The sequence below is a fragment of the Triturus cristatus genome, chromosome 10 (genome assembly GCF_964204655.1).
Source record: "Triturus cristatus chromosome 10, aTriCri1.1, whole genome shotgun sequence".
In the NCBI taxonomy this organism is placed as follows: domain Eukaryota; kingdom Metazoa; phylum Chordata; class Amphibia; order Caudata; family Salamandridae; genus Triturus; species Triturus cristatus.
In genome coordinates this window covers 900,339,950-900,363,975 of record NC_140593.1, presented here as the reverse complement: position 1 = coordinate 900,363,975, position 24,026 = coordinate 900,339,950, and the positions used below count along the sequence as shown (strand labels likewise).

The 24,026-nt window shown below is 42.5% G+C and overlaps 1 protein-coding gene across 1 annotated transcript in view; it reads left to right on the top strand.

The window, feature by feature from the left end:
• The window catches only part of LOC146796207 (uncharacterized), a 350,562-nt gene that overhangs the window by 253,069 nt on the left and 73,467 nt on the right, over positions 1–24,026 (top strand). Inside the window, exon 5 of the mRNA XM_085628705.1 lies at positions 17,103–17,222. Coding sequence (XP_085484831.1) covers positions 17,103–17,222 — 120 coding nt within the window. The remainder of the gene's footprint in view (positions 1–17,102; positions 17,223–24,026) is intronic.

Below are 24,026 nucleotides of genomic sequence, written 5' to 3'. Positions count from 1 at the left end.
TTCCAAGTGGTGGTCACAGAGGGTACCCGACACCAAAACAGCATTCTGATCCGGCCACCCCAGTGCCGCTGAGGGTGCATCTTTTGTGCTGGCCTAAACCCCCATTTGCTCTGAGCTTAAGTCTAGGACCTTTGCTCCCACAACCAAGTGGCCTGCTTGTCAGCAGCCACCAACCGAAGACCCCTATCCCTAATTTGATAACATTGGGCCTTAGCTCTCTGCACCCAGCAGCCCCGGTGCCGCTGAGGGTGTATCCTTGACCCTGGTAGACCCCTGAGTCTAACCCCAGAATACCAACTCCCACAACAAAGTACTTACCTTTAAACTGATAACACTATTTTCCTCCATAGGATAATATTGATTGTTTTTCAGTGAAAAGTTTTTAAGTGTGGAGTTGGAAAACCTAAAGAAATTCTTTAAAATTGTAATAACTAACAAAAACGCTTTTACTTACCTGTTTACAGGAAATGTCCCAGTGCAGTATCCAGGCATACTGCACTGTGTGAGAAAAGTAATCTCAAAAGAAACTTACCTGTAATTTTACTAAACATCTTATACAAAGTATATGTACTGTATCCTGAAAAGCATTGAACTATTAGAAACACTACTATAATCAAATCAAAGTACGTTTACAAACACTACTATAATGAAATCAAAGTATGTTTACAATTGCAATTCAGACTATATACAAACTGCATTACTACTGTAAAGTATTTATCACTTACTTGTGCCAGGCTTGCTTAGTTCTAGAAAATAAAATAACTAAAATAATATTTTTATACAAAAGCAATTGGTCTGAAGTTCATTCTTAGAGTGTGTGAATTAATTTGCTGACTTGGTGTGTACAACAAATGCTTAACACTGTCCTCTGATAAAGCCTTACTGCTCGACCACAAATAAAGAGTGAGGTGCTATCTGCTTTACCTTTGCCTACCTTTTTGGGTTCCACTGGACTCTGTGCACACTATACCTCACTTTGGTGTAGTATATACAAAACCAGCTTCCTATGAGTAGGGCTAGGATCTTAACTCCGGTAAGGCACAGAACATCACCCTCACAATTCTCCAGATGAGATTCTGCATCGCTATTGTAGAGGAGCAAGAGGGTTGGGGCCAATACATATCCCTTCCTCACTCCCTGATTTACAGGAATTGTGTCAGTCAACGCACCCTGTGGTCCACATCTAACCTGTGCATATTTCTAGGAATGTAACCTAATGATGACTTTTAAGAGATAAGCAGGGGTCCCCATCTCCACCAAAACACTCCATAAGGATTCTCTGGGAAATACATCGAAAGCAAATCGGAGATCTACAAAAATGATATAGTCGGCTTCCCCTCAGAGACGCATACTTCCGGCATAGCAACTGCAGGTGAAAAACCTAGTCAATTGTACCTATACCGTCTCTGAAGCTGGCTTGCAACGGGGTCAAAACGTCTGCATCAGTCATCTACTTGCTCAGCCTGTTCAAAATATTACGACTAAACAATTTTTGTGCACTATTGATGAGACTAATTGGTCTGTAGTTGGTGGGTGAAGACCTACAGCCCTTTTTAAAAAGTGGAATGATCTCCTCCCCAACCCACGTTGTCGTCATAGGTGCGGCAGTCAATAGGGCATTAAAACATAGAATAAAATAAGGGCACCATATATGCTTAAACAGGTCGTCAGGCACTCTGTCTATCCGTGGTGCCTTGCTAGATGTAATCATATCAAGGGCTTTGGAGATCTCTATGTCCGATATATAAGGTACCTGTTGTTGTGCTAAATCAGTGAGGGATTCAACAGGGGCCACATCAAGGAGTTTATCACCATTCCACATAACCTTCTCGCCTGCAAATTTTGTCTGGGTTAATGCCTCAGCTAAGGTCAAATATCTATCGAATGCTGACTGGTCAGTTCCTGGGATTTTTTCCCAGCATACAAATGAGAAAAGTGCTCAAGCCAAGCGTCCGCCTGGATCCTGAATAAACCCCAGCAACTCTGCAAAAGGTGCAATGATCTTTACTTTTAATGGCATTCATCATTGAAATTCTTCTGTTGCACTCCCACGCTCTTTTTGCTTTAGAGATAGTGGCTTTATAAAGCGACCTAGCTGCCCGAAAGACATCTCTGGTCCCTGATCTTATGGCCCCTAACAAGGCTCGTCTGGCTTCTCTGCATGACTTGGTGTACCAAGTGGCCTCCTCCTTTCTTTTCTCAGTACTTGAATATTCTTTTATGAATAGGTTCCTGAGGAAGGCAAACATAGGATTTTGTACTGCACATAAATTCACTGAGGAGCCTATACGATCTTTGGACACATTCTCAGCTGCCACAGTGACCAACCCTGCAGTCACAATCTCGAACACCTTCTTTAGGGTTTCCTTTGACTCCACCGCCATGCTCCACTTAAGCCTACGCTGATTGTTGTTGGGGACCAACCTTTGATGTAAAGCCTCATCTGGGGCTTTGTGAAGGCGATTCTCGCTAGGCTGCCAGTGTTAGGCCCAAGGTAGTATGATCAATATCCTGCCTCATGTTTCCCACCATATCGACCAAGGCTGGTCACAGCCTAATATCCAAAAGAATCAAGTTGATTAAGCTGGTACAATGCAGGCAGTTGTACGTATGTCTCCCCTTCTGGTCTGATTTGGTTCTCCCGTTACATGCCAGAAGGCCTTTGTTGAGTGTAAATGCATTCAACTGCATTACTGCGGCTGACAATCTCTTCACAGGAGGGAGTGTAACTCCAGGAACACTCCAGGCATGGTCTTCATCATTACTAAAAACACTCATGAGAGGCTGCCTAATTGGGATTTACAATTAAAATCACTTGCAATTATTTTGAAAGAATTTGTATGCAAGTCTCACAAATGGCCACAAAGCAAATCAGTTGCCTGCTATTCCGCTCCATTGCCCCCAGGTCTACTGTACACATTGTGCCGGTAATACACCCTGCCAGAGGGAATCATTAGAGCATTAGAGCAACACATTGGATATCTAGGCTGCACAGAGTGATCTTCAGCGTACATCGTAGAGAAGTCTTGACCCAGATTGATAATCCCCCTCAGGTCCTTCCTTTCCCTGAGAGGGTGGTGGCCACAAAAAAGTTGAAAAAATGTCCACGAAATTGCAGGACCAGTGCCCACGTCTCTTGGAATGCACAGATATCGAACAAGTCTATGAACGAACCCCAAATGGGACTGAAAAGCTTAGATCATTAGCCAGCAACATTCCAAGAAACTAACACAATATAATTAAGTGGTCCAGGGTAAGGGACATCTAATTCAAGATGACTTGGAGCTGCCAGTGGAATTGAATGTGGATCCTTGCACTTAGAAGACCGTACACACAGACCAAAATGAGCAAGCTCAGAATAGGAGGGGGGTGATTAGCAAGGGCTTTACTACAGCTGGCTCCCAACAGGAACTAACCTCCCTCCCCTCCCAAGCCGGCTCAATGGCTGGGAGAGCACTACAGCTTCTGACTAAAACTGGGCGTCAGTTCAGGCCACCTAGCGCAGATAAGGGTAAAACTGTATTGGCAATCAGAATTGAAGGTCTGTTGTCACCAATTACCCTTTGGGACGGAACACCAAAGACTCCTCTCTGCTCCGATTGAAGAGGGCCTGTAAAAGAATCCTAGGGGGACCATGTATATACAAGTTTATATAAATCCCCATTGCACTCTGAATCAACTGTTTAGTTAAATCAGGGCTCCTACAATTGATAACACAATCCCCATTGATGCTCTCGGTCATAGTCCTGACCCAGCACACCCTCCTTACTAACAGAATATCATCATATTCCGATATGCTACAATTTGTGTTTTGCATTAACCAATTGCAGACTTTATTTTTAAGGTCAATAAAGGATTCTTTACTAAAGTTCCGGGGGGGGGCAAAGGTGCTCCCGTAAGGACCGCTACGTAAGGGCAGCAGACTGGAGGAAGATTCATTCGGGTTTGCACCTGCAAATTGGAACCTTTGGCAAGAAGTCGAGCCCTCTGTTGAAAATGACTGTAAGCTCTATTTGTTGATCCATTACTTGGAGCCTTTCCCCCCTGGATCTCCAGCCCCAACCATATCCATCTGTGAATGTAGCAGGCCCCCTAGCGCCTGACAGAGAAAACGGCTCATCACTGTTCCATGGTCTGGGGGAAGCCACCACACAAGCAGAACCATCATCAGGATTAATCATCTGCACTTGTGCAGGTGGCTGTTGGACTGCAGAGGTATTTACTGTTTTAGCACCTGCCTGATAATAAGCTCTAACGAGTGGAGCTTTTCCACCAAAGGGGATACACATTTTTGAACCAATGACTCCAATCGTGCCAAAATGTCATCCCAGTCAATAGGTTGTAACTCCCCAGACTGCAGTAAAGGAAGATTCGTTGGCTCCTTTGGTCTGCTACATCGCTTACTCCTGGCGTGGGTTTGAACACAATTCCTTTGCTTTGTTTCACGCTTATGCTTAGGACAAGGGTGATTGTCGCTGAGAAGCGTAGCATCAGGATCGCAGCAGGAAGTGTTGGTCAACTCTGCCGCAACCGGGTCCACTGCTGTGATAAAGGGTGGTTTGGAGGGTCCTTTGGGGAGACACACTTGTAGAATCTGCTGTTAAGGTAGCAGAAGAAGGTAATAGACCTCCAGGGGTGACACCAAAGTCTCGAAATAATGGCCTCTCGTCTAACTCAACCTAACACTTATTGCACGGACTAAAAGATAGTGTTGTGCCATTTGTCTGGTAGGGCAGCAACCTTCTACACTGGAGTTTTACTCTTCCCATGGTTTTAAATATCTATGGGGCAAATATAATGGCCAAAAGATGAGGTCCAGCCTGGTCCAGCCCTGTTGTGATACAGAGCCGGTAATACATGTCAGCACATTTTTTAACCGGGCTGCATCGCCTACTAGATCAGTTAGCACCTCCAGGCTAGGCATAAGGGTTTCTGTGTTTGTTGGACCCTACCAGAGGGCTGGGGCACTAATAGAGGATCCTATCCCCCTGTTGCAGTCCTGCTACTAGTCACTGTCCGTTGCCTTAGGGGTACAAACCAATCACAGCGCAGAGTATTATAAGCAGAAACCCCAAACTCTCCAGGTCTATCATTCCAGGAGTTGGAGCCTCAGTTCGCATCTGCGGCTCAGGAGAACTCCGTAGCGAGACTGGCCAAAACAGCAGACTGGAGACAACAAAAACAATCCAACGAACTGCAGGACAAGCCAAGGAGGCTGCCCCTGCCTCTTCCTGGCACGAACAGGCGCAGGACGGTCCGTTCTTGGCTCAAGCTTCTTTCAGGCACGTCCCATGCTGCGGGACTCAACAGTGCACTTTATAGTGCCTCCCAACTGGTGTTGGTGCAAGGGGACAGCAGGAACTGCCTCCTGGAGCCCAGTGCCTGCTGGTCAAGGTAATGCCAGGCTCAAACAAAGACGCTGGCTCACTCGCGCTGCGGGACTCGACAGTGCTGTTTACAGCACCTCCCAGTTGGTGTCCAGTGCGAGGAGACAGCAAGGACTGCCTCCTGGAGCCCAGTGCCCGCTGGTCAAGGCAGTTCTGAGCTCAAGCAAAGATACTGGTTTACTTGGGTAATATACCACTAACTGACATCTGTTAAGCAGCTACTTGGTCCACCCCTCATAAATTTAGAAAACGCTACTGTGTGGATGTCCTGGTCAGACAGCAAGCAAAGGTTGGTTAGTCTGTCCTACATACACTTTTTCAGTCTCCTGCAACATCCTGTTATATCTCCAGTTTATCTTGTAACCATTTATTTTAACATATTAGAATTATTTTTTGCTTTAAACAACTGCTGTTGTATTTGATAACGTTCATGCTCCAACTGAGAATAAGTCATACATTCTACGAAAAGCACTCAAAAGAATTCAACCTTTTTTCCCCTAAAGTGCTAAGCTCTTTTTCCTCTTCAAAGGAAACTTTCTGAAAACATTTAAATACTGTGCTTGCACCTCATCTGCTATACATACATAAGGGCCGTCTTACCATCCCAGTATCTTATTTGGCATCTGGGAATTTGCCACTGCCTTTGACTTTTTTGAAAACATTGTCCCCTTTCCCTTTAAACTCGTACCCTAATTCTGGTACTAAAATGTCTTGCTTTACACTAAAAATAATAGAAATTCAGCACTCCCAAGATGAGGCACTTGTGAAGCAGGAAGAAATACTTGAAAAAAACTCAGCACTCACAAATAATGCAAATGAACCTTCAAATGGCAGTTTCAAAATGAAGCATGGGATTTTATTAATAAAACACTCTCTAAAAGGAAGACTTTCCCATATGTCAAATGAAACCGCTAAAACATGCAAATAAGTGTGTGTGTGTGTGTGTGTACAATCAAGTAATAACAAAACACTCACAAGTAATCCAACTGTCAAATGCAAGGAATAAAACATAAGCATATAATAGTAAAACACATGCAAGTAATAAAGAATGTCAAATGCAAGGAATAAGCACTGTCAAATACAAGGACACCAAGTGTATAATCAAGAATACAAATACATCACCTATTGAGATAAACACTTAATTCTGGTTAGCCTGACTGGGAAGCCCTTCTCAGTCATCCTGAAGTCCCAGTTGAGACAGCAAAGAGGTCCCTGGGCTACTTTTCCGCACCCAGGAGAGCTTCTGTCTTATTTCCAAGAGTTCCTGTCATTAATACCTTTACTAACACAGAGAGAGACTTCTAGAAATTACCCCTCCCTTTAACTATTGCCAAACCAAGGCTGGCTATACCTGTCTGCGTCTAGTCCATTCACCAGAGCTGGCCACTCTCCAGTGCTTGGCTGAGACAGAGAAGTAAATTTCTTTCTCACGCTTTTAAACGCACATCCCACATGTTCTGTTCCAGCAGGGCTGTTTAGCTCTGTCCTGTGAAGAAATGAAAACATCCCACTCTGACACTGCAAGAAGGCACAAAATAAAACCATGCTAGAGTACAAAATGATGATGTACATTTAAAATGGAGTCAATGGTCAATGCACTATCTCACAATGTATAATTGCATTTAGCAATACACATTCTCAGGCTAAGCCACCACTTTTAGTAGAACTGCTTTAACTTCTGTGCACAGAATGTGTGTCTGCAGGTACACATGCCATCAACAGAAAATGTTACTTACCTTGTAAGCAACTGTTCTTGCCATGTAGTGTTGTAGATTCATGTGCGCATGCACTTCTCCCCGTTTGCCTGTGGTTGTTGCAAATATATTATTTTCGTTATATCTAATACTTTGCCATGCATGGTCATCTTTACTTTGTCTTTATGCTCCATCTCTAATATTTTGTCAGTCAAAGAACTTTATTTCGGCCACTCATGCCATAAAAGTACATTAAAAGATACAAAACCACAAATATTTGCACAGGCTAGTCAATATTTACATGCCATGCATTTGTATAAAAAGACTGACAACTACACAGGGATTTAAAATTCATAAAAGCAGTCTATAAAACGCATTTAACACATTTTACAAAAGTTGTTAATGGTTATTTTGAAGACACACAAAATATAGCTTGTAATGATTTTGGCCATTTGATCCTCCCTGTGATTGCTTTAAAAGCCCTCTCCTAATGTGCCACATAGCATTTAAAAAACGCGATACGGCAAATACAATTGGAGGATCAGTATCATATTTTAGCACTCTGTGGGCCTCTTGACAGCGGACAAACCCTAGGTTTTTGCATAATTGGATAATCCAACGTTTGTGGGGCAAAACATATGCAGGGCATATTGTCCTCTGTGCAGGGAAAAACAATTTGACAATGTAGCCGACGCCCATGCTCATTACCACTAATAGGTGAATTTTTGAGGTCCCGTGACTCAGACTTCCTTAGATGAAAAATATGTTGTACGCGTCCAATCACAACACTAGATGGTACTAGATGGCCTAAGTATTCACAGCCTGCGAATCTGAAGCACTACATGCCACAAACAGATGCTTACAGGGCATGTAACATATGGGGAGCTTACAGGGCGGCAGAAGTCTTCAGTGGACTGTCACATGAGCACTCATTTGTTGTTTGAGCACTTCCTATCCCTTTGTATGGCTGATAGTGCCAGAAAGTGCTACATCAACTGTATGATGTTGCTGGCTCTTCTCAGATTTTTACTCAAGGTATTTTTCTTGCCCCATGAATATTGTTAAAGTAGCACTGAAGTTGACAGCTCACACTAATGTTGGCCTGATCAGTCTTCCACACCTAGACGGACCAAGTTAGATTCCAGCACTGTTTTTCCCAAACCACATTGGTTTATCTAATGAGTGAGTTTAGAGCTGGGAGAGCAGTTTTTATCTGCGGTGTGTGTATTGGTAAGCCAGTTTACTTTGGGTATTGTTATGTGCCCAACTGATAGAGGAAGGCAAGCCAACCGATTAACAGGACGTGTCAAACCAGGGTATGGCTTGGCTCTAAGAGCCCCTGAATAATCCGAGCCCTAAAAATGTTTATGTAACTCATACAATATAAATCAGATAAATGAGCATGTCTATACTAAAATTTTAAAAAGTGCATATTTTTTTTTTTACATGGAAGCTTTGACATGAATACGTCACATTATAGAATTGCATTGAGAAGTACTTATTAAAAGTGCAACTTTTTAAACACGTACTTAGAACCATCCTGCACCTACTCTGGCGAGAGTATCATTGGTGAACTAAGAGGCAAGACAGTTTTCATGTAAACCCTGTATGTGGCACAAATATATCTATATATATATATATATATATATATATATATATATATATATATATCTACTGGCGGTCGCCAGTAGATAGTTAAAGTTAGGACCGTGTTTCCATAGGAAATCTGCAACATTCTATTTGGAATAACTTTGGCGCCGATTGACGAATCCTCGCGAAAATTTCAAAATAGGTGGGGCGCTCCGCTCCGCTCCTTCCCTGAAAGTCTCGCGGGGATTCGTCAAGCGGGGGCTGAGAAAAAGGGGGGGGTCCCAAAACGCGTTTTCCCCATGCATTTCTCCATAGGACCTTTAGTCCAAGCTACAGCCCGAACGGCTGAACAGAATTACTTGAAATTTGGCAGAGAGGTAGTCCTCAGTTCAGGGATGCGCCTTTTGCAGGTCTGGTGTAAATCTGTTCATTAGTTCCTGAGAAAATTGCAGTTAAAAGCATATATATATCTATAAGCGCGCACCGTGCGCGTACGGTAAGCATACCGTACGCACACGATGACGTGCGCGAGCGCAATTCTGATTGGTTGTTAGATGTCAGTAAACATTCAAATCGGTCGAAATCAGGAAGTGTCGGCCGCCATTTTGTCTCTCGCAGTCTGAGGCAATGAAAAACAAAGGGGGAAAACGTGAGAAGGGGGCAGGAAGGACAGGTCCTGACCCCCTAGGCTTTGTCAGGGGGTCACTGAAGGACCCCCAAGGGTAAGAAAAAAAAAAAAATGTATTTGCAAAAAATCGCCGTGCGCGTACGGTACGCGCACGGTGAAAAAACTTTAAAAAAAAATAATAAAAATACATAACTTAGCATTTAAAAAACCATACAAATTCACTGAAAAAACCATAGGTTTCACACACGTTATAGTTAGGAATTAGCATTTAAAAAACCTTGCAAATTCACTTACAAAACCATAGGTTTCACACATGTTATAGTTAGCTGGACATTTCACTCGTGAAAAACCATTGAAATTCCCCCGTTATAGTTAGTGCAGGCAACTATAACTCACGCGACCGCAATCCTCTGCTGATGACGTCAGATATTACATCACTGATGACATATGTGTCTTTCTGAAAAAAAAATATTTGTAATATATGTATAGCTAAAAATTAATGGAAGAAGACATGGGTAAATAAGTGTCTAAATACAGTGATGTAATATCTGACGTCCTCAGCAGAGGATTGCGGTCGCGTGAGTTATAGTCGCCTGCACTAACTATAACGGGGGAATTTCAATGGTTTTTCATCCCTGACCTGAGGACTACCTCTCTGCCAAATTTCAAGTAATTCTGTTCAGCCGTTCGGGCTGTAGCTTGGACTAAAGGTCATATGGAAAAATGCATGGGGAAAACGCGTTTTGGGACCCCCCCTTTTTCTCAGCCCCCGCTTGACGAATCCCCCCGAGACTTTCAGGGAAGGGAAGGAGCGGAGCGCCCCACCTATTTTGAAAATTTCGCGAGGATTCGTCAATCGGCGCCAAAGTTATTCCAAATAGAATGTTGCGGATTTCCTATGGAAACACGATCCTAACTATAACTATCTACTGGCGACCGCCAGTAGATAATAAATATATATATATATATATATATATATATATTCAATGAAAAACCATAGGTTTCACACATGTTACAGTTAGCTGGACATTTCACTCGTAAAAAACCATCGAAATTCCCCCGTTATAGTTAGTGCAGGCAACTATAACTCACGCGACCGCAATCCTCTGCTGATGCTAATACTGTATTTAGACACTTATTTGCCCATGTCTTCTTCCATTAAATTTTAGCTATACATATATTACAAATATTTTTTTTTCATAAAGACACATATGTCATCAGCAGAGGATTGCGGTCGCGTGAGTTATAGTTGCCTGCACTAACTATAACGGGGGAATTTCAATGGTTTTTTACAAGTGAAATGTCCAGCTAACTGTAACATGTGTGAAACCTATGGTTTTTTCAGTGAATTTGTACGGTTTTTTAAATGCTAAGTTACTTTACGCCGTTCGTGGCGCGCGCGCCCACTTCACGCAGTTCGTTCCGGGAGCGCACGGTGCGCTTCGCGCACCATGCGCGCACAGTGAGCACGCGGTGCGCTTCGCGCATCGCGCGCCCACTTTACGCAGTTAGTGCCATGCACGCACGGTGGGCACGCGGTGCGCTACGCGCACAGCGTGCCCACGTTACGCTGGATGGGCCATGTACGCACGATGCGCTTCGCGCACCGTCCGCACACGGAGGACATATTATGCGCTTTGTTGTGAAAGGTTATCTTTTATTTGCTCAATAAGACTAATATGCCATGCACAAAAGGAGCCCTTCGGGCCCATTTTGCTCACGGGGTGGGGCCATTGTGGATATTGTTTTTTTTTTTAATTTATTTTTTACCGTACGCAGACGGTAAGCGTAATCGGCGTTTTTTCAACAAAAAAAAAAAATTCGAATTTTTGGCCTTGGGGGTTCTTTTGGGACACCCTAACCATGGCTATGTGGTGAGGAGCTGTCTAGCCTGCCCCTTTTCATGTTACCCAGCTTTGTTTTTCCTCCCCCCCCCTCAGAGTGCGAGAGAGAAAATGGCGGCCGACACTTCCTGGTTTCGACCGATTCGAATGTTTACTAAGATCTAACAGCCAATCAGAATCGCGCTCGCGCACGTAACCGTACGCGTACGGTAAGCTTACCGTAAGCGCACGGTAAGCGCACCGTAAGCTGCCACAGATATATATATTGATTTAAATGCTATTTTTTCAGGAACTACTGAACAGATTTACACCACACCTACAAAAGGCACTTCCTTGACCTGTAGACTACCTCTCTGCCAAATTTCAAGTAACTCTGTTCAGCCGTTCGGGCTGTAGCTGTGTCTAAAGGTCCTATGGAAAAATGCATGGGGAAAACGCGTTTTGGGACCCCCCTTTTTTCTCAGCCCCCGCTTGACGAATCCCCCCGAGACTTTCAGGGTAGGAGCGGACCGTAGCGCCCCATTAGTTTTCGCGAGGATTCGTCGACCGGCGTAAAAGTTATTCAAAATAGAATGTTGCGGTTTTCCTATGGAAACAGGGTCCTAACTATAACTATCTACTGGCGACCGCCAGTAGATAATATAAATATAAATATATATATATATATATATATATATATATATATATATATATATATATATATATATATATATATATATATATATATATATATATTTTTTTATACATCTGGTATTCTGCATTTGTGTGTTTGAAGGTGCCTAAGATCTCACACTTTAGTTAAGTATGAAAGCAATACTTGATTCAGGTTTTCTGGTATCACTTTGTACAAATCAGCCACTAAATTGGTATCTATTTGGCTCTTCTTTTTCCTTCAAATGTTAATGATTGTTTTTTACCGCTTTGTGCATGAGGGTAGAGTTAGGGTGTCGGGCAGAAGCTACATGAAAGCTTGACTCGTTATGGGCTGAAGGTTCCTATGGGACCTCGAGCTGAGCCGGGCATCAGTTTTAAGCGTGGTTTTAAATTTTGACCGATCCCCATCTCTACCACCTGGTCACTTAGTTATTTGAGGGTGCCACATGACTTTATCATACGCAAGACCAGATTAAGCTGGGCCTCCGAGTTAAATAGGTATGCACTTAAAAGTTTAAAGACCCTCATGACAAATCTATTTTGCTTGAGGAGGGGTGGGGGGGTGAGATAATTACTTGGGTCCAACGATCTGCGGCATGCATTTTGTGTTTCTACACTACATGCCTATCATAATACTATTGTGAGAATTCCTGCTTTAAGGAAGAAAACCAAATAATGCATGAACATTGAGGTAGTCATTTTACTTATCAGAACTTTCTTTTGTCAACTCCTGGAGTGCGTAAAATGAACACTGGTGTTATGTTAGGAAAACCTATAATGCACACCTGCACCCAAGGGTTTCTTGACGCTGTGACAACCAGGAGAGAGAGGAGAAAGGGCTCAGGCTAATCAAAAGCTTGCTTAAACAGCCAAGCCTTCAAAATCGTTCTGAACCTCAGGAAGTTAGGTTTCAGCCTGATTGAGGAAGGGGGAGAATTCCATAAGAAGGGGGTCAGGAAAGAGAAGCTCCTGCCCCCAGCTTTCTGTCACTTGAACTTAAGGATCCTCAACTGGTTGACAAGAGAGGCTCTGAGAGATCGAGGAGAAACATACCTCTTAATTCTGCTTGCAGCAAAGGCTGGCTCCTAGTCATGAATGGATTTGTAAATAATACACGCCATTTTAAAAAGAGCCCTCTGTTTGAGGGTGAGCCTCATTACATATTAAGGCAAAAGAGAGATGCCCATGTCTATGCAATTTACAGATCATCCTTGCTGCTGTATTCTGAATGATTTGTAATTTATATAAGGAAGTACCCTCAAGCCGGAAGATAGGCTTAGAGTCATCAGTGCAGTTGTAGAATCTACAACCATGTCTAGCCAGGGCTTCGAACAGTGGGCAGGTGTAAACATTAAAAAGCAATGGGGATAATGCTGAGCCCTCTGGGACCCCACAGATGGCAGTTGTTACAGCATTGTTCTAATTGCTTATCCATTAATTATTATCTTTTAAAAATAGATAGCCTCTTCAAGCACTGCATTAGGATCAGTGCTGGAAAAGGCTGTCGCTAGAACACTCCTGCTCAAAATGTAACATAAAACAGTCGCTGCTGTCGTGTAATGTCAAATTTTACTACCTTTGTAGAACCACCTTGTGATTAACAGCAGACGAGGAGCGAATTGTCTATCCCTCCACAATCTCTGCAAGTACTTGTATCTGCTCAGATCTTCAACAGTGGGCTACATATTAATAAATAACACTACATTGTGTTGCTTGATGTATTTTGATATCGTCTTTATTATAAGGCTGTGATTTATGGTTCCTATCACTTTGTGGAGCCCTTATTAAGAGAAGTTTGGTAAGATTTCAGTGGACGAGATAATCATTTGAGTTTCCAAAACGTTTTGACTGCCATATTGATTTATTTCATTATAATTGTTTTCAACCTAATTTTGTAGCATACCTGTTCTTTTTAGGTCTCGCCTGAGACCACATATATCACTTGGGAGTTTGTCTCATTATTTAACATTAGTTGGCTTCCTCCTCACTCTTATTTCTTCTAGTTTCATTCATCAGTTGCTTCTTGTTTCATTTTGCTGGTCGCGCCAGACGACTGTGAGGATTTTAGTCTCATCTTATTAGATTCGAGTCGCATACCAAAGCATTACCGGGAATTAGCTGTGTGTGCTTCGATGTATGTTGCTCCCTCGCCCACTATCCTCTCCCGGACAAATGTGCATTTATTTGTGAACAGATACGTCCTCAAGGAAATTTTATGCATGCTAACAAGTTCCTATGTGAAATGTTTACAAATGTCATAGGTCAAGATAATTTGTAACCGATTGGATTATATTTTTATAGCATGAGGCTTTGAAGAGCTATAGGGAAATTCATTCCTGACTCAGGCAACTTTCCATACCACACAATTCCACTCCTCATCACACAGTTCCACTCCTCAATTCCACTCCTCACCACACAGTTCCCCTTCTCGCCACACAATTCCATTCCACTCAATTCCATTCCATGCCACAAAATTCCACTCCACAATATTCCACCTTGCACGATTCTACACAACACAATTGCGTGCCACACAAAGGCACTCCAAGCAATACCACACATTGCTGCTCCATGCCAGGCAATGATACTCCAGTCAATGCCTCCCCACAGTTAGTCCACACATTGTCATCCTACTCTGCACAATGCCACTCCATACAGTGCCAGTCCACACTACACAGTGCCAGTCCACACCACACAGTGCCAGTCCACGCCACGCAGTGCCATTCCACGCCGTGCAGTGCCATTCCACGCCACACAGTCACTCCACACAATACCACTACACCATTCCACTCCACTCCATACATATCACCATAAGGTCACACCCTTAAAATTTCTCAACGGTCTATTTTTTTTATAGGTTTGATTATCATACATCAGATTACTGCGCTCTGAACCACTCCATACATGGGCACTGAGACAGCAACAATAGTCAATAATAGTGGTCACGGCTGTTGCATCGACTGCTAACACATGCTCTCACATGCATCATAACTTAATTTAACTATGTGCTTGATGCCTGGACCACATTAATTTAATTAAGGCATTGACTTTGAACAACGTTCCAATACGAATTCACCAGTTGACATAGCAAGTTATTTAGGGTCTCTCAATGCCCCCATTGCCACTTCAAGATGGCGGGCACTAAAACATTGACACTCGCAGATGCGTTAGCAGTCCATTATAATTGATCTAGATACCCCCTTGCATGGCTCCTGCGTGCTATTCCATGCGATGTAATCTTTATTTTCACTCTTGGTCTTAGGATCATTTTGTAGGGTCACTAGACGCCCTCATGAGCACTCCAAGATGGCCGCTGCTATTTTTTTACGCATGCGCACTAGCGGTCCATCACTTGACCCCGCCATCTAATCTCGCATCCGTAACGTCAACACCTAGCTCCAATTCCATTATTAATGTGTATACGAGATCCAGGCGAGCAAAGAATAGGTCTCCGGCGCTCTCCGCGCAGGATCACCTGAGTACCATTGTGACTTTGAGCCATACTTTGCCATCACCTTCCCGTGCCTCCCATAGGTCTCTCACTGGTCTCCTTGATTTACTAGACCTTTATTGTTGTTATTGTCAGTTTTTAACAGTTTAGCAGCTGTGTGCTACCCTTTGCTTTTGACCTAAGGGTAACTAATGATTGATCCACAGGGTAAGATCTTTTGCTCTCACCTGAGAGCAACTCACCATTCATTATATTCTATATGTCTTAAAACATGCTTGACTTCTGTTTGTACCACGTGTCCACTTGCCTGACCTGTGTTTTTTGTGTGCATGTGTGTACACCTTTTCACGTTGCGGTGACTTGTCAGCACCAATATTAGCTTGAGCATGTCTACCATCAGTAGACACGATAACATATTGTGCAAAACTTGAGAAGCACCAGACCATGTAATATGACAACTGGTTTGCATAATGTCTTATAATATTTCTTGTTTTATTTAGGTTGGACAATCATTTTATAAAGGTATTTTCCTGTAGGGAGTACCCGGCAATATACATCACTTCCTAGGTGTGGGGTAGGAATATGTTTTAGGTCCCGAGGAAGCACAGAGGTTCCGGTTGGAACATAAGTCGCAAAACGTATCGACCTGACCACACCCACTCATTTAGGCTATTTTTGTATTTGAGCCCTTATGATAGCCTCCCTTCGTCTATTTTAACCCTGCAAAGCGAACCCCAGCATTAAAAATTAATCTGGTACCCCTTAGATAGTTTTAGCTTCACTTTGCCTTATTTCACACACTCACTACACCGCGCGTTCTACGCCTTTATGCATACTTCATTACGAGTTAAAATAAAAAGATCTCCTATAAAGTGACCCTTCGTGGGGCCCATAGGACATTGCCGTGCAGGCCATACAATGAGCACACCCTATGATGAGGCATGACATCTTTTGGATGTGTGAGGGCACCAAGAAATAATCCTAAAGATCCCCCTGCATTCGTCCACCACTTCTTCCTGCTATAGGAACAGTACCGCCATACATCAGTGTCTTGTTTTATATAGGTTATAGCATAGAGTAGCGTCTTAGTCTGATCTTCCCTTAATTAATTTGGAGACAGAAAAAAAAACGACGTGCATTTTCTCAGAGCCAAGGGGAAGCGGATTCTGTGCTATGAGATGGTAAAAATGCTCATGTAATTGGAGTCATGCAGAATGTATTGCCTAATAGTAAGGGGCGTGTTCCCAAAGGGCACCTGTGACAATTCAGAGGTTCAAGTAATGCATCTCCCCTTTTTATTAAAGTTTAAACTAAAATGCATTTTCTGTCAGAAAAGGATAATTTTGTGGCAGTTGAATTTCATGTGTTATTGAAAAAGTCTTTTGTGTCCCGAAACAAATAGGGAATTATGAACTAAAAAGGAGAAACAAAGTAGAGTCTTCAGGATTGAACTGTCATTCCTTTCTGAGCTTGGTTGTGTGTTTTCCATTCTTAACTGCTAGTCCATTGCATCTAGTAAGTTTTGTTTGGCTTTTAAGACCGAACTACAGCTAAACAAAATAGGAAACAGTGCTCAGAGACTTAGGAAATAATTATAACAAGCTACTTCTAATGTCCCTGTTGCTTTATGCATCAACATATATACCTAGAAACATTCTTATTTTGGTATAACACAGTTTGGAGTGATTTGTAATTGATATGTACATGTAATGGGCACAGTAAGTTACCTCTCCAAGAAACTAAGCAGGTGTTTGCTACATTGCTGTTACAATATTTTGGGTTTAACTGCCTTACTAACCACATGTATTGTATTCCATTGAATAGAATTAGATTACTTTGGTTAATTATTTTTCACAGATGAGGACATTACAGAGGCGTTCCTACTTTCATTGATACCGGATGATGACTACGACTCTGATCCTAATTGTGAGGATGATCGTGACTCCACAGACGACAGTGTTGGCAGTGTTCCAGAGTGTGAGTAAAGCTAAAAGCCATGTTTAACGTTTATATGTTGCTCTCAGGTTACTAAAGGGTGCCTCAGACAGGTCAATACATTCTGGAGAGTATATTTGTAGCGGCCACCAGCAAGGTGATCATTTTATTAACTTCATTCAATCCAAATATTTCTGAAGAGCAAGGGCTTCTGCATGCTTCACAAACTACAAATCCTTAGCCTGGATTTACCCATGTTGGGACTCTGTTACCAATTAAGTGCAATTGATTGGTGCAGGGAGGAATGTCTGTCCAAGAGCTCAGGTCATGGGCACTTAAAATAACTTCATTTTGTTACAGAAGTTGATTGGGAATTTGGAAGTTGTACTAATTGTAGCAATGTGGATGTTTGGCTACTGACTACACTACACTTTTGCAACAGTCATTCGAGTAAGCCGCAGTGTTACACGTGCCAAGTTAAGCCATAGCTTAGTATATATCAAAGTTATGTGTCCCGTGTTTCTGACAGACTTCTCCAGAGAGCCGCTTTTTTTGTGATGGGAGTACCATGTATAAGCATGAGCCAGACATAGATACTAAATAATGAATTTCCTGTTACTAAAAGCAAGACTTTAGCAGAATCTTTTAGGAAACAAAGCAGTCACATATTTGTTTATTCCACGGTGTCTGCATCCCTCCAGTTTTTTTTCTGTACTTGGCATTGTGCAAACATCTTCTTGCCTTTTATGGACAGTGCCGCCTTTTACTTTCTGCCCTTGCTAGTGGATGGTAATGGTTTGGGTCTACTAGGTCCAGATTATGTTGTGTAGCTTTTGCCTGCAGCCTGCTTTTAGCCGGCAATTGTTGAAGACTGTTAGTGAGCAACACTAGTGCTTACTGTGAGCTTTTTGTCAGAAAATTGTTTACCATTGGTTAGCTTTCTTGTCCATTTCATTCGCTTGCTTCTTGTTCAAAAGCTTTTTTTCCTTTACTACTCTTTATCGTCCTTTTGATTGGGCGGCTTGTGCCTTCCCACTGCTTACATTCACTGATCTGCTTTTTTGCTATCTGTTATCCAAAACCAATTGGCTCTTTATACATCAAAACAGTGGTTCTTAACCTTCTGACTTCCGTGGACTACTGGAGTCCGGGACCCCCCACTGAGTCAATTTTTTGATTCTGGGGACCCCCATTGAGTCACACTTAAAACCTTGATACCCCGTCCAAAGCAATATTCAATGATTTGAACTACGAACCAGTACACACAAATATAGAAACAATCATTCATCACACAAATACGCAGATGATGAAATATTTTATTTAATTCACGAATATAAACATTTTTATCTCAGTGGAAAGGTTGAAGCTTTTCTAAATTTAAGTAAGGCTACCCATCGTCTGTATTTTATTCTATTTGATGCACTTTCACTGTTCCGACGACTTCAATCTGTTAATATTTAATTCTGTAAGCGGTTGTGGATCCCCTGTGTAGGCTTTGCAGACCCTCTAATTAGGCTGCGTGGACCCCAGGGGTTTCTGGACCACAGGTTAAGAACCTCTACATTCAAATAGATCTCTAGATAGAGAGAGCTAGATAGATGGAGATAGATCATAGACCGAGATATAAATTGTAGCGATTGACTTGCTTTAATTTCGTAACCAAATGCTCTGGCTCATTTCAGCAAAAGCCTTTATCAAAATGCTATATATATATATATATATATATATATATATATATATATATATATATATATATATATATATATATATATATATATATATATATATATATATATATATATATATATATATATTCACTGAAAAAAACATAGGTTTCAGGGGTGTTATAGTTAGCTGGACATTTCACACGTACAAAACCATTTAAATTCCTCCGTTATAGTTAGTTCTACTAACTATAAATCGCGTGCCCGCAATCCACTGCTGATGACGTCACATATTACATCTACTAGATGATGTCATCAGTGATGTCATCAGTGATGTCACTGACCATGTCATGAATTATGTAATATGTGACATCAGCAGTGGATTGCGGGCGCGCGAGTTATAGTTAGTAGAACTAACTATAACGGAGGAATTCAATGGTTTTGTACGAGTGAAATATCCAGCTAACTATAACACCCCTGAAACCTATGGTTTTTTCAGTGAATTTCTAAGGTTTTTTAAATGCTAATTCTTAAGTATAACATGTCTGAAACTTATGGTTTTTTCAGTAAATTTCAAAGGTTTTTTAAAATGTATTTCTTCTAATTTTTTTAATATTCTTTACCTACATTTTATGAATCTACTTATTTTTATATATTTTTTTTTTCTTTTTCTCTGGAGTCACGCACCCAGCGCGTTAGAATCATGCATCCGACGCGTAAAAGTCGTGCACCAAACGCGCTGCAGTCGCGCACCCTACAGGTTAGTAGTCGTGCATCCAACGCGTGCACATCAGGGGGCCCTCGCTGAGAGCCGCGCTGGATGTGCGACTCCTAATTTTACCGTAAAAATAAATAAATAGCCCCTATCACTAATTTTTATTATCCCCGGGGACCCCATCCCCCGGGGCTTATAAAAAACGTTGTGGATCCCCTGTGTAGGCTTTGCAGACCCTCTACTCTCTCATGAGGCCTCCAGATAAATGTGTGTTAAGCCATTGTCTGGAAAAAATGGCCACTTTAAACATGAGCATGTAAAATGGAAGTGCGTATACCCGGAGCCTATGTAACCACAAAACATCCACTCCTTGTCCGTAAGGTGACTAAAAAGCTTCATATTAAACCTATAACTTGCTTAAAACAAAGCTCAACTTACACATGAAACCTAAAAAAAAGTGTTAAGTATTACATACTTTAATAAAAGCAGAAAGAAAGCCAAACTGCATATGCAAATCAGTTTTAAAAATGCATCATTAAAACCTGCATATAAAAAGAAATTTTGTTTGTTAAAAATAGACAAATTAATGTTTTTCTTCCTGAAACTGCACATGTGTAAATGTTCAGAGAGGCAAATGAAACAATGTTTCCAGCTTCTGCAGATGCTGTTTCAGTTGGCACCCTATTCATACGTTCCAGAGAATAAACATGGTTGTTTTTAACCCAATCAGCAGCCACTGTCGGTATGACAACCAGGATCCAAAAAATCCAGAAGCAGAGGCTTCCAGCTCATAATATGCATTCCTCAACAATGGCAATCGCGCAGGTCAACTTTGCAGGTGAATTCTTAACTGAACTATCAGCGTTTCCATATCCGTACTTTGGATCATTGGCATTCCAAGGCATGTATCCAAAGTACACTCAAAAGTGCACTGGACACGGGCTGTACACAGTGTAACCATATAGGTCGAAAGGACAAAGACCAGTTGTTGTTAAGTTCCTGAAGTAAGGGTACACCAAAATACTGCATCATGTGTTCAGGACATAGTAGCACATGTGGCAGTTCTATTTCAATTTGGCTGTGTAACGGAACATCCATTGCGGAGCAGCAAAAATAGAGCCAGGAGCCCGACAATCAGATTCAGGACAAGTGATATGCCTCCAAAAATGTTGGAGACAAAGCCGTGTATGAAGGCTGGAATCACTCAGAAGATAGTCTGGACCATGTTAACAAATCCAGACCCAATCAATAAAAAAAAGAAAAGCACTACTCCCGCAGTGTTAGATGCATTAAAAATAGAGTGCACAAGATGTCGGAAGTGTTGTGGGAGGTTAGTGCGTAACAGCAACTGGATTGCAGAAGAAGACCTTGAAACTTAAAGGTCCAACTTGTCCCTTGCAGCTCTTAAAGAAGAAACTTCCTTCTGAAACAATACAGCTTTCAGTCTGCTCAGACTATCAAAGTTTACGTTTAAGATAGAAATTGAAGGCCAAATCGTCACTTCTCTAACTGTACAGGCAGATGGAGAAAGCACATTTGTACAATAGGTCATGATTCTGGAAACCGTCACCACATAGGGCATTTCCGGTTTTATCCCACAGCAACCTTGGTCATTAAACATCAAATAACTTCCATTAGAAAGTATTCGAAATGCTGGACGAATTACAGCAGCTGGGGAACCCTTCAGGTAACAGGCTAAGTTTGTCTTGGATTCATTACAAGCTCTGTGAAGTTTAAATTTCCTGTAAACTAATAAATGGCTGAAAGTATTCTCGCAGTCTGTAGTGCTAGGGAAAACGAAAGTATTCTATTGCTACTCCTGAACTTGAAAGGAAGGACCCTTGTCTTGTGAACAAATCTCTCCCCCAACACTTCATTCCTGCCTACTTGATAGCATTGTGAGCAGTTCGTAAAGTGGAATGTAGAAATTGGCAGAGAAATAAACCCATGAATTATCCAGTCTGCTGACTGTTTCTGCTACAGTAAAGGGAAATTTTGCAGCGTGCATCCTTTTCTGGATTCACATGCTGTGCAGTATTCGGCCATCTAGTGGCAGTATTCTGCCATCTATTGGTTGGTTCCGAAATAGTCTGTTTTTTGTTTTTTTTCTTCTGGGCGTCGTCAACTACCATTTGGTGCCAGATACGTCACTTGTGTGACGTCAGACTGCGCCCTGGAGGTTGTTTTTGCATGGTAGCCATCTTCAGATTCTTTTTTCCGCCATTGGGTCTGGAAGCAAGACTGGATGCTCTGAACTTTTCAGAAAAGTCCCAGAAAAAACTTGAGATTTCAAATTTAAAAAAAGCATTGAACATCGACCTTGCAACTGGAGAACACAACTTCACCCCAGGAAAGACATCTCAAATACCAAGGACATCAAGGGTCAACAAATGGTGAGGTAGGGGCCATGGAAAATACCCCTTTCAAACTCTGCTTCGAGTGCCACCACAAACACGGTGTGTGCAACCTTTGTCTGCCCAAGGACCACAAGGACAAGGACTGATAGGCCTGCACAGTGTTTCTGCCGAAAACTCTCAGGACACACCGAAAGCAGAGAGAGGCCCACTACGCAACAATGTCCCAGACGCCCACAAAAAGATGGCGTAGGACACAGAAAAGACGACTGAGAAGGTAAGACACCATACACATCCGTCGGAACCGAAGGGCCACGATGATGAGGCACAGCCTATGGCAGCCCGATGCCGAAAAAAAAGGCCCAAGGGACGCCGACGAGGCAAGATCGCCCACACGGCCGAAAACAAGGGTCGAATACAAACCCTTGAAGGGAACTACGCCGCTCTCGAAGCCACAGGCAAGTGCAAGCAAGAAAATAAAATCTACTGTCTCTGACACCGAGAGAGCCCTCAAGGTCGAAAAGAAAAGGAAACCACTCTAACTCGAATAGGCAAGGTTACTCCATAAAAAAGGAGTTCAATGCTTCACTCAAGGATTTCCGTATTGCAAAGATTCCTGTCGCTGACACGGACAATGTCGATGCCGAAGGGGAAGAAGAGATCCTCGAGTCACCTCCAACCCCGAACCACGCGATGAAGACCTAGAAGAAAACATCAAGGCACCCGAAGAGGAAGAAGCCTCTGAAACTTTTGAGGACCAATGGAATAACCTCCACACAGAAAGCCCAGAGGAGGAGATATGCGGTTATCCTTCGAAGGCATCGCCGCCAGGTGACATAGCCTTCTACAACTGCCTAGTGAAGAGAGCAGCAGACACTTTTGTGGTCGCCCTCGAAGGGGAAACAAGGACATATGCTTCCTCTTAGAGACACTAGCCCCAACCAACAAGGGGACAGAATATCTACCAATGCTACCAAGCATCCTAGATCAAGGCAAAGAATCCTTCAAGGAGCCTGCCTCAATCAAGGGTGTAACACTAAGGGTCAAAAAGAAGTACAAACGCTCTTCCAAGGACTCAAAATAAAATATATCCAGGGCAACACAGTGCCTGACTCCATTATTGTCACCACGGCCAAGAGAAAGGTAAACACCCTCTCTAACACTGGACCGCCTCCAGAGATGGATATGGTAGGCAAAAAAAAATAGAAAAAGAGACAGCGACACAATGACGCATCGCAAACTCTAATTCCCTGCTGTACAGATACGGACGCCAACAATGGGATGACATTGAGGAGCTCATCAACAAGCTCCCGGAAGAAAAAGAGGAAAGGGCAAAATCTATTGTCCAAGACGGCAAAAACGTTGCTAACACATGCCTGAAATCAGCACTCTATGCAGCAGACACGGCCAGCAGACAAATGTGCACAGGTACCACACTAAGACGGCATACCTGGCTTAGAATATCCGGTTTTAAACGAGGTGCAAACCTCCATCATTAACAGACCATTTACAGGGGAGGCACTATTTGGAAAAGAGCTTGATGAATCTTTCCAGCAGAATAAAAAATACAAAAAAACTGCAAGAGCCATGGGGGCCCTGAAACAAAGAGGGGACCTTCAAAAGAGGAGGGTTTAACGGGAGAAAACCCACAGGAAGAGGAGCCGTTGTTCAAGGACAGAAAATGTTGCATCAACAGGGCCAGGGGAATGGTCAACAAACAAACCAACAAGCAGGATACCAAAGCTGGCAACAGCAGCCAAAGCAGTTCTTTCGAGGGAGAGGCAGAGGCCAGCCCTCTAGAGGAAGAGGGAATGACTCAAATTGACTCCTGCACAGAAAAAGACCCACACACAACACCAGTTGGAGGCAGAATATCACTATACCTTCAACAGACAAAGACACCACCAACAAATCCCCCAAGGATAAAAAAAAGTTCCTCAAATCAGAACTCATAAAGTCAAATTCAGAAATCAAGGAACTTCTTCTAAAACAAGCAATAGAATTGGTACCAAGGAAACACCTTTTCAAAGGAAACTACTCATGTATTTCCTAATTCCCAAGCAGGACCTCTCGCTAAGGCCAATCCTGGACCTAAGGCTCATAAACAAATTCA